The 15,401-nt window shown below is 51.3% G+C and overlaps 1 protein-coding gene across 5 annotated transcripts in view; it reads left to right on the forward strand.

The window, feature by feature from the left end:
- Positions 1 to 460: 460 nt before the first annotated feature.
- The window catches only part of MLLT1 (MLLT1 super elongation complex subunit), a 61,690-nt gene continuing 46,749 nt past the window's right edge, over positions 461 to 15,401 (forward strand). For 4 of the 5 annotated variants that reach the window (XM_048831191.2, XM_048831192.2, XM_075123091.1 and 1 more), the window contains exons 1-2: positions 461 to 594; positions 7,395 to 7,575. In XM_048831191.2, coding sequence (XP_048687148.1) covers positions 583 to 594; positions 7,395 to 7,575 — 193 coding nt within the window. In that variant the 5' untranslated portion in view covers positions 461 to 582. Of the gene's footprint in view, positions 595 to 2,119; positions 4,474 to 7,394; positions 7,576 to 15,401 lie in introns of those variants that run through there. The other variant, XM_075123093.1, reaches the window with a different exon arrangement.

The following is a 15,401-nucleotide window of genomic DNA, read 5'->3' on the forward strand; positions in this document are numbered from 1 at the left end:
CCGCGGGGCGGGGCAGCATTGTGCACTGGGGGCAGCGCCCCGGGGGCTGGCGTGGGGCACTTCTGGGAGTCAGGCGCCCAGCCGCTGGCGGGACCCCTTTCTGTGGGTGGCCCCCAGGGCCGTGGGTGAACGACGCGGGCGGGGCCGGGGCGGGGCCGGGCCGGGCCAGGTCCTCCCGAGGCCCGCGGAAGCGGGGGGGGGCGGGGGCTCGGCTCAGGGCTCAGCCCCCGCCCCGGCAGCGGGCCCAGCCCCCTCAGCTCCACGCTGCCGCCTGACCCCAGCAATGCGCCGGCTGGCCACGCCCCCACCCGCCTCCCATTGGCCGCAGCGCCGGCCACTCAGCTGGCGGGGGAGGGGGGCTCGCGGTTCCCGACGGATGCCCCGCCTCCTGGATGCGGGCTGAGCTCCCATTGGCGGGGGAGGCTGCCCGTCCGGGCGCGTCTAGTTCCGGTTCCGTGGGGCGGGCTGAGGGGGGGGAGGGAGAGGCAGGGACTGTGCCTGTGAGTGACACACAATGAGGCGAGGGGCCGCGGCGGGGCCGTGAGGGGCCGGGACCGAGCGGGGGAAGCAGCGGGCCCAGCCATGGACAATCAGGTGAGGAGGAGGAAGTCCGGCCTCCCACACATGGGGAGAGGCCAGGGGTGATAGGCCCCTCGCCCCCTCAGCGCCATGGGGGAGGGGCAGCAGCGGGACTGTTGCTCGCCCTCCCCTCCGAGTCATAATTCAGGGGAGGGGCAGCAGCGGGGCTGTTGCTCCCCCCCCCGTCCCCTCAGAGTCGTATGGGGGGGGAGGGGCAGCAGCGGGGCTGTTGCTCCCCCCCCGTCCCCTCAGAGTCGTATGGGGGGGAGGGGCAGCAGCGGGGCTGTTGCTCCCCCCCCCGTCCCCTCAGAGTCGTATGGGGGGGAGGGGCAGCAGCGGGGCTGTTGCTCCCCCCCCGTCCCCTCAGAGTCGTATGGGGGGGGAGGGGCAGCAGCGGGGCTTTTGCTCCCCCCCCCGTCCCCTCAGAGTCGTATGGGGGGGGAGGGGCAGCAGCGGGGCTTTTGCTCCCCCCCCGTCCCCTCAGAGTCGTATGGGGGGGAGGGGCAGCAGCGGGGCTGTTGCTCCCCCCCCCGTCCCCTCAGAGTCGTATGGGGGGGGAGGGGCAGCAGCGGGGCTGTTGCTCCCCCCCCCCGTCCCCTCAGAGTCCTATGGGGGGGGAGGGGCAGCAGCGGGGCTGTTGCTCCCCCCCCCCCGTCCCCTCAGAGTCCTATGGGGGGGAGGGGCAGCAGCGGGGCTGTTGCTCCCCCCCCCCGTCCCCTCAGAGTCCTATGGGGGGGGAGGGGCAGCAGCGGGGCTGTTGCTCCCCCCCCCCCCGTCCCCTCAGAGTCCTATGGGGGGGAGGGGCAGCAGCGGGGCTGTTGCTCCCCCCCCGTCCCCTCAGAGTCCTATGGGGGGGAGGGGCAGCAGCGGGGCTGTTGCTCCCCCCCCCGTCCCCTCAGAGTCGTATGGGGGGGGAGGGGCAGCAGCGGGGCTGTTGCTCCCCCCCCCCGTCCCCTCAGAGTCGTATGGGGGGGGAGGGGCAGCAGCGGGGCTGTTGCTCCCCCCCCCCGTCCCCTCAGAGTCGTATGGGGGGGGAGGGGCAGCAGCGGGGCTGTTGCTCCCCCCCCCCGTCCCCTCAGAGTCGTATGGGGGGGGAGGGGCAGCAGCGGGGCTGTTGCTCCCCCCCGTCCCCTCAGAGTCGTATGGGGGGGGAGGGGCAGCAGCGGGGCTGTTGCTCCCCCCCGTCCCCTCAGAGTCGTATGGGGGGGAGGGGCAGCAGCGGGGCTGTTGCTCCCCCCCCCGTCCCCTCAGAGTCCTATGGGGGGGAGGGGCAGCAGCGGGGCTGTTGCTCCCCCCCCCGTCCCCTCAGAGTCCTATGGGGGGGAGGGGCAGCAGCGGGGCTGTTGCTCCCCCCCCCGTCCCCTCAGAGTCCTATGGGGGGGAGGGGCAGCAGCGGGGCTGTTGCTCCCCCCCCCCGTCCCCTCAGAGTCCTATGGGGGGGAGGGGCAGCAGCGGGGCTGTTGCTCCCCCCCCCCGTCCCCTCAGAGTCCTATGGGGGGGAGGGGCAGCAGCGGGGCTGTTGCTCCCCCCCCCCCGTCCCCTCAGAGTCGTATGGGGGGGGAGGGGCAGCAGCGGGGCTGTTGCTCCCCCCCCCGTCCCCTCAGAGTCGTATGGGGGGGTGGGGCAGCAGCGGGGCTCTTACCCCTCTTATCCAGCTCTTAATTTGTTTTAGGGCTTGCCAGGGCTCAGCCCTGGCACTTCTCAGCTTGGCAGTTCAGAGCCCCGGCACCTCTGGGCTTGCCGCATCAGTTATGAATGTGTAAAAAAAAAAAAAAAAAAAAAAAAAAATGCTTGAGGCCTGGCACCTCTTTCAGTACAAATTAAGCCCTGTTTGTCCCCTCAGAGGCATAAAGAGAAGGGCGGCAGCAGAGCTGTTGCCCCCCTACCCCCTCAGAGCCATAATGGGGGGGGGTATTGCCTGCTCCAGAGGAGTCATGGAAGGAGTGGTAGTAGGGCTGTTGCCACCCTCCTTCCCCTACCCAGTGGTGTAATGGGGGGGGGGGCGGGAGCGACACAGTGCTCTTGAACCCCCCCCACCCCTCCCGTGGCATAATGGGAGTGAGGGGCAGTAGCCCTCCCATCCCCTCAGAGTTATAATGGGGGCGCAGCAGTGGGGCTGTTGCCATCCTGCCTCCACAGAAGGATAAGGGGGCAGGAACACGGTGGGGCTGTTCCCCCCATTCAAAGGCATAAGGCGGCAGAAAAGGCCAGTGGGGTTATTGTCTCCTCCTGTCCCCTCAGAGGCGTAATGGTTGGGGCAGGGGCAACAGCGGGGCTATTGTGTTCCCCTGCTCTCTCAGGCATAATTGGGGAGAGGGGAAGCAGTGGGGCTGTTGCCCCTCTGCCCCCTCAGAGACATGAGGGGAAGGGGGGCGATGATGCAGCTGGCCTGTAGCCAGCTCAGAACCTACCCAGACATGGGAAGGGGGTATGATGGGTAGCAACAGGCCTGTTGCTCCCTCACTCAGACATGAGGGAAGAAGGACAGTATCGGTAGCAGGGCTCTGCATACTGCCCCCTCCCACAATGCGAGAGCAGAGCAACTGCATCTGCAGGGGCATTGTCTTCTCTAGGCATTAGTTTGGGGGAGGATTAGCGTCAGCATTAAGGTTCTTGCCCTGCAACTACCCTTCACTCAGCTCTGCTTGAGGGGAAGTCATGTCAACAGTAATGCTGTTGCCCCTTGTCAGACGTGGGAGAAGAGGTAGCGTTATCAACAGGGCTATTGCTGGCCCTGGTCATGGGGGGAGACCCTGCATTCTCAGAACAGATAGTCTTTTTTTTATTTCAGATCATCATTTTTTCCGTCTTCTTCCATGTGTCCATGTATGTATTTTGACATATCATATCCGCACAAGTTCAGGCTTATGAAGTCATACGGGAGGCTCAGTTAGTGCTTGATTGATAATCCAAAAGGAAGAGAGAATAGGTAGAGTTGGTGACTTGAAAACAATTGATACATCAAAAGAAAATTAGAGGGGAGGGTTGAAGACTTTAGTAAATTATTGTAGAGTATGTTCATCCCCACCATCACCAGTTGAACAGGGTTTTTGTTTCCTCAGGGCATGAGAGAAATCTCTTACTCCATAATTTCAAATGGGGCAAATTAAAATATTTTAGGTTTTATTTGGATTTCCTTTCAGCTATTAACTGGACCTGAAGAGAATGTTGCGAATAGTTCCCACTCGAAGCAGTTCTTTTCTATATTTAATTTTCCCCTCATCCATATAGTTTTAGCTGAGAACTGTATGGGATGCAGTCACTGAAACTGAGGAACCTCCATAGGGTAATAGCCATTTATACTTCTCTGAAGAGTAGAATGTGTTGGATGCAGTAGCAAAATTTAAGGTGTAGTTGAAGCTACAGAATAAAATGAATCTGTTGAAAAGAATTCCTGTTTGAATATCATGGGAAATATCCCAGATAAACTTGCTTTCAAGAGGTTTCCCCCATGGATGTCAGAATTTAGGTAGACTATCTACACAATGGTGCATCACCATGTACTAGGTTCTTGTGTGTTGATTAAAACTCAGGTTTCAGAGTAACAGCCGTGTTAGTCTGTATTCGCAAAAAGAAAAGGAGTACTTGTAGCACCTTAGAGACTAACCAATTTATTTGAGCATGAGCTTTCGTGAGCTACAGCTCACTTCATCAGTTTGCCTTTTTCCTTGGACCTTCATGATTTTTAAGCCTAAAGAAAGGGAAGCATTTGGTAGGAAACAGAAATATTTGACAACGGAGCACCATTATCTGTAATATTGAGGTGCAGCCCATGGAAATGACAGGTGCCAACATGCAGAAGAAGAAAATGACCTAGCAAGATATCTTTAAGAGGAAGGTGACTCAAGAGAAAGACTTCTGTAGAATGGATTAAGCAGTTAATTAGAAGAGCTGGTACGTGGGTTTTATGGTTGATACATAAACTGCTGATCTCTGAAAGTATTTGATGGTGCAGGTGATAGCTTGGAAGAAAAATTTTAAAATCTTTTTGCCTTAGAGAAACAATTTTGAAGGTAGGTTTTGTGATTGAGGTACTAGACTGGGACTCAGGAGATCAGAGTTAAATTCCTGGCTCTACTATAGATTTCTTGTGTGATCTTCAGCAAGTAGCTTAGGCCAAGATTTCAGAAAGCTGTCTGATTTTTGGCTGCTCTAATTAAGACTCCTTAAAGGGTCTAGATCGGGGTGATGAAACTTACTGACCATACGAGCCGCATACGACAGTCTTCAGAAGTTCGAGAGCCAGGGCACACCTGTCAAAGCTCGGGGCTTCAGCTCCATGGGAGGCATCTGTCAGGGCTTCAGCCCAGCTCCTGCTGAAGCCCTGGCAGGTGCACCCTGCAGGGGTGAAGCCCCAAGACTCCCCTCCCTTCTGGGCAGAAGCCCCAGCCCCACCACTCCACTGCAAGGCAGAGGTCCTGAGGCACCCCTCCTCCCCCTCAGCCTGGCAGGTGGAGAATGCGGGGGAGCATGGGGGGGCTCTGCGAGCCGCACTTTAACGATAAAAGAGCTGCATGTGGCTCGTGAGCCACAGTTTGGCCACCCCTGGTCTAGATTATCAGAAATTGCTAAATAAACACCTTCTGAAAACCAAGCCCCTTCCAAGTGTGTCAAGTTTGGACACTCAAAATCACTATTGTCATACTCTCAGATCACCATTTCACATATGGAGAAAATACCTTTTTCAACTAGTATCTGTCTAGACCAGTGTTTCCCAAACTTGGGACGCTGCTTGTTCAAGGAAAGCCCCTGGCGGGCTGGACCGGTTTGTTTAGCTGCCGCGTCCGCAGGTTCGGCCGATTGTGGCTCCCACTGGCCGTGGTTTGGCTTGGAGCAGCAAATGGCAGCCAGTGGGAGCCACAATCGGCTGTGGCAGGTAAACAAACCGGCCCGGCCCGCCAGGCGCTTTCCCTGAGCAAGCAGCCTCCCAAGTTTGGGAAACACTGGTCTAGACTAAGCATTTTAGGGAAGGGACTCTTACTAAGTATAAAGAAAAGGAGTACTTGTGGTACCTTAGAGATTAACAAATTTATTTGAGCATAAGCTTTCATGAGCTACAGCTAGCTCACGAAAGCTTATGTTCAAATAAATTGGTTAGTCTCTAAGGTGCCACAAGTACTCGTTTCTTTTTGCGGATACAGACTAACACGGCTGCTACTCTGAAACCTGTTACTATGTATAGGTCCTATGCCTAAAACAGTGGGTACCTTGATCTTATTTGGGGCCCCTGCATGCAGCTGTAATACAAATAATAATGTTCCCCTTAAAAATGCCCATCTGAGACCTGACTAGGTTACACATACAATTTATAAGTGAAATCAAATCCCTTATTCCTCATAAATCTTAGTTGAGTGGGAATCCGAACCAAGCACTGCCAACCTTCATGTGGGTTTGAACTTCTACTTGGTTAATCTGATCATTTTATTAAATTTAGTGTAAGATGGTCTTGGCAACTACTTCAGTTTGTATAGGGCACATACTTCAAACTAGAGTAATACATACATGGCACATATTCTCAGGTGAGTCTCTGGCTCTTCAAATCTCTCCTGAAACCTTTTGGTGTGCTTTAGTTTTTTTGAAATTAATACTTGCCTTCCCTCTCCTACATCCACCTACCTCCTTCCACTGTCTCCGAGATGTAAAGTGTCTACAGTAATGTATGCATCTTAATTTAATTTCAGCTGTTTCTTATACTCTGTGTAGTGGGCTTTTTGTTCCTTGTATGGGGCACAATACCCATTTTTTTCTAGTGTTATCTGTTTAATATTATTTAGACTAGACTTCAGAAACTTTATTCGGGGCTAGGTCCCTATAGTGCTGGGTGTTTTACATATACATACAAAAACACAGTTCCTGCCCTTAAAGAGTCTTGTGATCCTTTCTTTGAAAGAGGTTACATAAATTATTTGGTAAACACACAGAACATCATAGTTACATTTTTTTTGTAAATTACACAATTCTTCTACTAGCAAACACACAATAGTGTATTGTCTGTATAAGTCCATGTAAGCATAGGCCATGTAAATCAACTAATGTATGAAACTTATAATGCAACTAAATTCTAGTTCCTATGAAAATACATGATACTTGTGTCCTGGAAGTTTACTAACTCAAGTGCTGGGAAAAAGCAGTACTGTAAGATTTTTTTTTTTGTGGGCTTTCATAATGGTCTAACCCAGTGAGCAAATGCCTAACACTCTTTTTAAGATTATTTTACTATCTGCAAATGCTGTAAACAATTTGGATCTGAGAATCCAGTTGTTCTGCTTTGTCTTCCTGAATGATAAAGATGGTGGAGTCAGAACTTAGCTTACAGCTTAAGTGATGTATCTGTCTTCTATAGCTGTATTGACAGGTTTCAGAGGAACAGCCGTGTTAGTCTGTATTCGCAAAAAGAAAAGGAGTACTGGTGGCACCTTAGAGACTAACCAATTTATTTGAGCATGAGCTTTCGTGAGCTACAGCTCACTTCACGAAAGCTCATGCTCAAATAAATTGGTTAGTCTCTAAGGTGCCACCAGTACTCCTTTTCTTATAGCTGTATTGACTCTGCAGAGTAAGGTGTGACTCAGGCACACAGAATAGATTTATGATGTTAGAAACCATTTTCACAATCACTTTTCTGACTGACCACAATTTAGTTTTAAAGAATCGCCATGATCTTCTGTGGCAACTTAGTTTCATTGTGATAAACACTTGATTTGATTCTTGTCCTTCTGATACTTAGTATCTTCTGTCTGTAAATCTCAAAGCTCTGTAAAACAATGTCATCTGGCCTGTATTGACTAGTGTCCCACATCTCTCTCCCTTTCCAGTGCACGGTGCAAGTGAAGCTGGAGCTGGGGCACCGAGCCCAACTCCGGAAAAAGCCCACCACCGAAGGGTTTACTCATGACTGGATGGTATTTGTCCGTGGCCCAGAACAATGCGACATCCAGCACTTTGTGGAGAAGGTGGTCTTTCGGCTACATGAGAGCTTCCCTAAACCCAAACGTGGTGAGCGTGCATGTTAACTGGCATTCAGTCTCCTTTCTCTGGGGGATAGTCATGCAGTCTGGGTCTGGCATTGCACTGTTGTTTCTGTGAAACATTTTCTTAAGGAGGAACAAAACACACATTGCATACACTTGAGTCTTGAGGTTTGCCACTTTTGTTTGAGGAAGATTAGAGAGAATGTGACCTTTCCTCTAATGAAAGGGTCAAAGGTGAAATGCTTCCTCCCTCTTTTTTTTCTTTTGTTACTGAAGTATTATTATTATTTGCGTATTTTCAGAGAACTTAATGCCAAGAGAATGGGGACAAATGACTACCATGTTACATGGTGGGAAGTGCCACTGGTGGCTATGCAGCTGTCTTAAGGGTATATACTTGTCATGGTTATTTGTAAAACTCTCATGCTGTGAAAAGCAACTTGAAAGGTGGTAGTTCTGTCTTAAACCTGTGCAGGTAATACATATAATGATTATGTCTGCCACAAGGTGGTGGCAATAAAATTGATGTATGATAGGAAATTGGACTGCTGAACTAGAAACAAATTTATAGAAAGACTTGAATAAAAGTTGCAGTTTATGCTGGTTGACAAGGATCCTAGCACAGCAATTACCTTATAACAAACATCTTGATGACTATTCATCTTTGCTAACCAGATTACTGTGTCACCCAGCACTAAAAATGGTAGTTTGTTTCCCCCTTCTTGATTCACACTTACCTTAAGGTTCACCATGATGCCAACCTGTTTTTCACCAAAGAGGGGTTGTAATAGAGGGATTTTGCAGTCCATCAGTGCTATTCCTAGACTGGCCTGAAGGGTTGTTGCAAATGACTCTTTCCCTAACCTGAAGCAAGAGATTGCTGACATGGGCTGGGCTTCACTGCACTGCTAACAAGTTATTTTAACAACTAAAATATTGTAGAAACAGTTTTTAATAAAATAAAAAAGGCGGCCTGCAAATAGTCTAAAAATCTGAAATCATTTCGTGGTAGGATTTTAATGTGAAATCAGAGTTAAAATCAAGTCAATTGACCCTTATTTCAAACCGGCTTTTTTGTTGTTGGGAATGCAGGGAATTGTTGAGTTACATCTCTTGGCACCCTTACTATGGAGTAAGAGTGTGGAAGTGGGGAAATTAACTTGTGTGGTGTTAGATTTGAGGAAATTGCCATTTCCTAATCAAGCTATTAATTTAAAATTCTTTGAGTGTTGGTCCCTGTATGTATTCCATATGTGGGTGCACGTGTGGCATGCACCTGAGTTTGGAAGTGTTCGTTAGCAGTGTCCTTTGACCCGAACGTGCGTAGTGTATCCCCTCCTGCTTGCAGCTGAAGGTATACTAGGTTGTGCGGGTTGATGTCTCTCCAGTTCCCTCTTACTGCTGCATTGCCTGAGTCGGAACCTTTGTTCCTTTGTGCTCTTAGTTTTTGCAAAAAAAGTTACTTCTGTCCATTTGTTGTAGATAATTTAGTCCGACGATGCCCTGGATTCTGGGTTTTAAAAATTCTCTCTCTTGCCCTCGCCCATTCTCTGTGATTGACAAGCACCAGCGATGCCTTTGTTGCCTTGGCAAGGCTCGCATTGTGGCTTGCTGCTCCATTTTTAAGTCCTTCCTGCCCCAAACCTGGGAAGCTCAGGAGCTCTGCCTCCATAAGTTCCTAATGGAGTAAGCTATGCGACCACGTGCACTCTCGGATCCAGGACCATCAGATCCCCTGTACAATGGCCGTCAGCCAGAGGTGAGTGATCTTACGAGCACCTCACAAGCCCCAGGTCTGGTGATACTGAAGACAAACAAACTCTAACATGAGACTCTCTCATGGGCACAAAGAGCTGCAGACTGCTCCCAAGTGCAGCTTTTCCTACCTGAGCTGGGCCAGGTTGGATGAGATGTCTCGCATGAATCCTGCTGGACCAGCACACAGGCTTCCCTGGATGGAGGGTGAAGCTCATTGCAAACAGGATTCAGTGATGACTCTGGTACCCATGTGTCTGGAGTGCTCACTGGCATGTGCAACACCTATCCTGCCATTTTCCTCGTGGCTCCTGGAGAAGCTGGCCCTGCAGATGCCACCAGGGCCCTCTGGTATCTCCATGGACACACCAAGGACTCCTGGCCGCTTGGAGCCTCTCTTGTCAGCAGCAGAGCTGATGCTCCCATACCTGCCATTTCCTCTCCTCTCTGGACCCTTGCTTGTTAGAGATGTCCCCACTCCAGAAGACGAACCTCTTCTGCTGTTGCCGGACAGACCCCTGCTATGCTGCGGCCCTCCTGTGTCACCTATTCCCCCACTGCCAGAACTATCCTTGGAGTCGGAAGAGTTTTCGGAGCCAGAACCCTCGTTCTCCCCAACGTCGCGCTGCAGTTCAGACTTGTATCCCTACCAGTGTATGATCCAGCAGCAAGGACCATAACCTACTGCATCCGTGGGACCCTTCCCCTTGGCTGTACCGGGCACCCTCACACCCCTAGCGCCAACAGCATGCACGCTCCCAGGCATCTTACCGTGCCTCCCCTGCTCTTCCACCAGCACCGTTGAGTTCTGAGGAAGAGGCAGACATTGAACTGGAACTGTCTGCTCTGCCTGTCCCAACGGCTGCTTGCTCTTACTGAAGTGCTTATTTCCCTCTCGCTTTCTCTGCCAGACAACAACTGGTAATATCAGGGTAGCAGCAGACCTGGGGATTCCCTTGGAGGAGATTCAGGACAAACAACATCAACTTCTGGACATGCTCCAACCTCGGGCCCTCTAGTTTGGCACTACCTATTGATGAGACCATCTTTCAACCAGTGTGGGCAGTGTGGCAGGCCCTTGCCTCCTGTGCCCCCACACCGAAACAGGCAGAGAGGAGGTATTTTATACCTGCTAAGGGATTTTCTTTTTTCCCATCCACCCCCCAGCTCTCGTCGTCCACACAGCAGCAGAGCACGCATGCTAGCACCGACAGAAGTCGACCCTTCCAGACCAGGCAGCAAAACACACGAAAAGTATATTCTTCAGCAGCACTGCAGTTCCGGATTGCAAACTATCAGGCTGTGATGGCCACGTATGATTTTAATAACTATGTGAGGCTAGTAGAGTGCCAGGAAAAGCTGCCATCACACTAACAGCAGCAGTTTCAGTCGCGGGTAGACTGGGTGCCTAGTGACCACAGTGGGCCTATAGGCAGCTGTGGATGCAGCTGATAAGTCTTCTCGCTCTCTCACAACTGGGGTCGTCATGCAATGACATTCATGGGTCCGGTCATCCGGCTTGCCCAGGGAGGTCCAAAATACAATCGAGGACCTCCCCTTTGATGAGAACAGATTGTTACACGACAGAATGGATGAATCCCTTTATTCGTTGAAGGACTCCAGGGCCACGTTACGGTCCCTTGATGTGTATGTGTGTTCTGGCGCCATGATGCAGACAACAGAGGCAGCAGTTCTGTCTGTGCCCCCACACTTCCTACTCAGCCTACTATCAGCATCCTCAGGAGGCCCCACATAGGTGGCACCACTCTCAACAACCTCGATTCCCTGCCTCTTCCACAACTGCCTCTGCCACAACCGCCTCCTCGACCTTCTCCCACCAGCAGTCAAAAGCTCAGTTTTGACATGCCGATCGACACCTAAGAACCTCCCCTGATGCCACCCATGGTGCTCCATGTCGTCTTTGGGGGTTGTCTTGCTCTATTTGCATGCAATTGGGGCAAGATCAACATGGACATTTAGGTACTGGAGATCATCCACTATGAATACGCCATAGAATTTCTCTCATCTCTCCTCTGCCCCCCCAGCATCATCTCACTTCCCACCTCCAGGGAGCCATAGAGCATGTCCCACCTCACTACATGGGATGAGGCTCCTACTCACCATACTTCCTCATCCCAAAGAAGAGCAGAAGGCACCGTCCCATTCTCGATCTTCGGGTGCTGTACACCTTTATCAGAAAGTCCAGACTGTTCACCCAGCCCACTGCAAATTTCTCCGTTTTTGGGTAGGAGACAACCACTACAATTCCGGGTCTTTTCGGCATAGTGGCGGCTCTGCGAGTCTTCACGAAGGTCTTCACTGTGGCAGCAGCACAAATGCATCACCTTGGCTATTTGGTATACCCCTACCAAGACTGACACGACAGTCCGACGTTGTCTCTCTCTCCGTGAACATATGGCAGCCTGCACCTTTGTGACGCTACACATGTCTGCACATGCATTGCCTCCAGATATGGCTCCTCTCTATCTGTGAACCATATTGTTCCCCAGATTGTGCTGACCTCTCTCACTTGGTGGACTGATCCTTCCGAGGTCATAGTCGGTACCCCCTTCATCCCTCCCACCCCACAGGCCACCATCACAACAGACGCTCCTCTCATGGGTTGGGGAGCCCATCTAAACCATCACACAGCCCAGGGAGTGTGAATATTATGGGAAGCCAGGATGCATGTAAACATACTAGAACTGTGGGCAGTCTATTTTGCATGCCAGGCATTTCTTCCTTTCATCCAGTCCCACCACGTTCAGTTGTTCTCCAACAACAGTGCAGCAGTTGTGTACATCAACAAGTAGGGCAGCGCCAAGGCTCCCTCCCTCTGTTCCAACTCCACCCACCTTTGGAACTGGTGCATCAAGCACCATATGAGGCTCCAAGCCATGTACATCCCAGTCATCCAGAATTCACTAGCCGACACGCTCAGCAGGACTCTCTACCTCAACCACGAGTGGGAGTTGCGCGACGCCACACTCTGGTACCTCTTCGACAAACGGAGCACCCTTCGGTGGGACCTCTTTGCCACTTACGAGAACCAAAAGCTCCCCCTTTATTGTTCTAGGGGAGTAATAGGAGAGGACTCGCAGGGTGACACTATCCTCCTCCCCTGGACAGGTGACCTCTGCTATGCCTCCTCCCACGAGTGATACGCAAGAACCCTTGGGACTGGGTCACTGTGGTATTCGTAGCCCTGTTCTGGCCCTGTCAGTTCTGATGCATGGACCTCCTCAGACTCTCCACCCACACACTGCTCTGCTTCCGAGCCCTCCTGGATCTCCTCACACAAGACTGGGGCCGGAACTGGCCCCCCAATCTGAGCCCTCTTCACCTCATGGCCTGGTGTTTGGATGAGGCTTGAGGGTAGATAGGGCATGCTGCAGCCCAGTGCGACACATTTTTAACCGGAGCAGAGGGCATCCACCATGGCCTGCTACCGAGCTGAATGGAGATGCTTCACATCATGGGCTCACCACAGTCCCCACCACTGAGTGCAATATCTATACCTATCATCCTCGACGACCTTCTCAATCTCAAAACGTCGGCAGTGCTCAGTGCCTTTCCTCCTCCCATGGATGGCACCGCTCTGTTTACACCCCCAACCACCATCTGTTTCATGAAGGGTTTACTTAATTTAATACCTTCCTGCCAGTAGTCAAACCCACACCCCCATGGGACCTTAACCTTGTTCTCTGTACTCTACATTGAGTGCTGGCAACGTGCTCCCTCTCTCACCTCTCTCTTGGTGGCCATTACCTCAATTAGATCGGTCAGTGAACTGGTGGCTAGGATGGCAGACCCCTCTTACACTGTATTCCACAAGGATAAAGTGTCCTTACGATTACACCCTAAATTTCTCCAGGAAAGTTTTTGGAAAGGGTAGGGGACAATTTCCTCGTGCAAGTGCTGGAGGAAGCAACTAGGGGCAGAGCTCTTCTTGACCTGCTGCTCACAAACCGGGAAGAATTAGTAGGGGAAGCTAAAGTGGATGGGAACCTGGGAGGCAGTGACCATGAGATGGTTGAGTTCAGGATCCTGATACAGGGAAGAAAAGAGAGCAGCAGAATACGGACCCTAGACTTCAGAAAAGCAGACTTTGACTCCCTCAGGGAACTGATGGGCAGGATCCCCTGGGAGAATAACATGAGGGGGAAAGGAGTCTAGGAGAGCTGGCTGTATTTTAAAGAATCCTTATTGAGGTTACAGGGACAAACCATCCCGATGTGTAGAAAGAATAGTAAATATGGCAGGCGACCAGCTTGGCTTAACAGTGAAATCCTTGCTGATCTTGAACACAAAAAAGAAGCTTACAAGAAGTGGAAGATTGGACAAATGACCAGGGAAGAGTATAAAAATATTGCTCGGGGATGCAGGAGTGAAATCATGAAGGCTAAATCACACCTGGAGTTGCAGCTAGCAAGAGATGTTAAGAGTAACAAGAAGAAAGTCAAGGAACGTGTGGGCCCCTTACTGAATGAGGGAGGCAACCTAGTGAGAGAGGATGTGGAAAAAGCTAATGTACTCAATGCTTTTTTTGCCTCGGTCTTCACAAACAAGGTCAGCTCCCAGACTACTGCACTGGGCAGCACAGCATGGGGAGGAGGTGACCAGCCCTCTGTGGAGAAAGAAATGGTTTGGGACTATTTAGAAAAGCTGGATGAGCACAAGTCCATGGGGCTGGATGCGCTGCATCCAAGAGTGCTAAAGGAGTTGGCGGATGTGATTGCAGAGCCATTGGCCATTATCTTTGAAAACTCATGGCGATCGGGGGAAGTCCCGGACAACTGGAAAAAGGCTAATGTAGTGCCCATCTTTAAAGAAGGGAAGAAGGAGGATCCGGGAAACTACAGGTCAGTCAGCCTCACCTCAGTCCCTGGAAAAATCATGGAGCAGGTCCTCAAGGAATCACTTCTGAAGCACTTAGAGGAGAGGAAAGTGATCAGGAACAGTCAGCATGGATTCAGCAAGGGCAAGTCATGCCTGACTAATCTAATTGCCTTCTATGACGAGATAACTGGCTCTGTGGATGAAGGGAAAGCAGTGGACGTGTTGTTCCTTGACTTTAGCAAAGCTTTTGACACGGTCTCCCACAGTATTCTTGCCAGCAAGTTAAAGAAGTATGGGCTGGATGAATGGACTATAAGGTGGATAGAAAGTTGGCTAGATTGTCGGGCTCAACGGGTAGTGATCAATGGCTCCATGTCTAGTTGGCAGCCGGTATCAAGTGGAGTGCCCCAAGGGTTGGTCCTGGGGCCGGTTTTGTTCAATACCTTCATAAATGATCTGGAGGATGGTGTGGATTGCACCTTCAGCAAGTTTGCAGATGACACTAAACTGGGAGGAGAGGTAGATATGCTGGAGGGTAGGGATAGGATACAGAGGGACCTAGACAAATTAGAGGATTGGGCCAAAAAGTCTGATGAGGTTCAACAAGGACAAGTGCAGAGACCAGCACTTAGGACGGAAGAATCCCATGCACCGCTACAGACTAGGGACCAAATGACTAGGCAGCAGTTCTGCAGAAAAGGACCTAGGGGTTACCGTGGACGAGAAGCTGGATAGGAGTCAACAGTGTGCCCTTGTTGCCAAGAAGGCTAACGGCATTTTGGGCTGTATAAGTAGGGGCATTGCCAGCAGATTGAGGGATGTGATCATTCCCCTCTATTCAACATTGGTGAGGCCTCCTCGGGAGTACTGTGGGAGTTTTGGGCCCCACACTACAAGAAGGATGTGGAAAAATTGAAGGGAGTCCAGCGGAGGGCAACAAAAATGATTAGGGGACTGGAACACATGACTTATGAGGAGAGACTGAGGGAACTGGGATTGTTTAGTCTGCGGAAGAGAAGAATGAGGGGGGATTTGATAGTTGCTTTCAACTACCTGAAAGTGGGTTCCAAAGAGGATGGATCTAGACTGTTCTCAGGGGTAGCAGATGACAGAACAAGGAGTAATGGTCTCAAGTTGCAGTGGGGGAGGTTTAGGTTGGATATTAGGAAAAACTTTTTCACTAGGAGGGTGGTGAAACACTGGAATGCGTTACCTAGGGAGGTGGTAGAATCTCCTTCCTTAGATGTTTTTAAGATC

This window comes from Caretta caretta, chromosome 25 (genome assembly GCF_965140235.1).
Source record: "Caretta caretta isolate rCarCar2 chromosome 25, rCarCar1.hap1, whole genome shotgun sequence".
Lineage (NCBI taxonomy): Eukaryota > Metazoa > Chordata > Testudines > Cheloniidae > Caretta > Caretta caretta.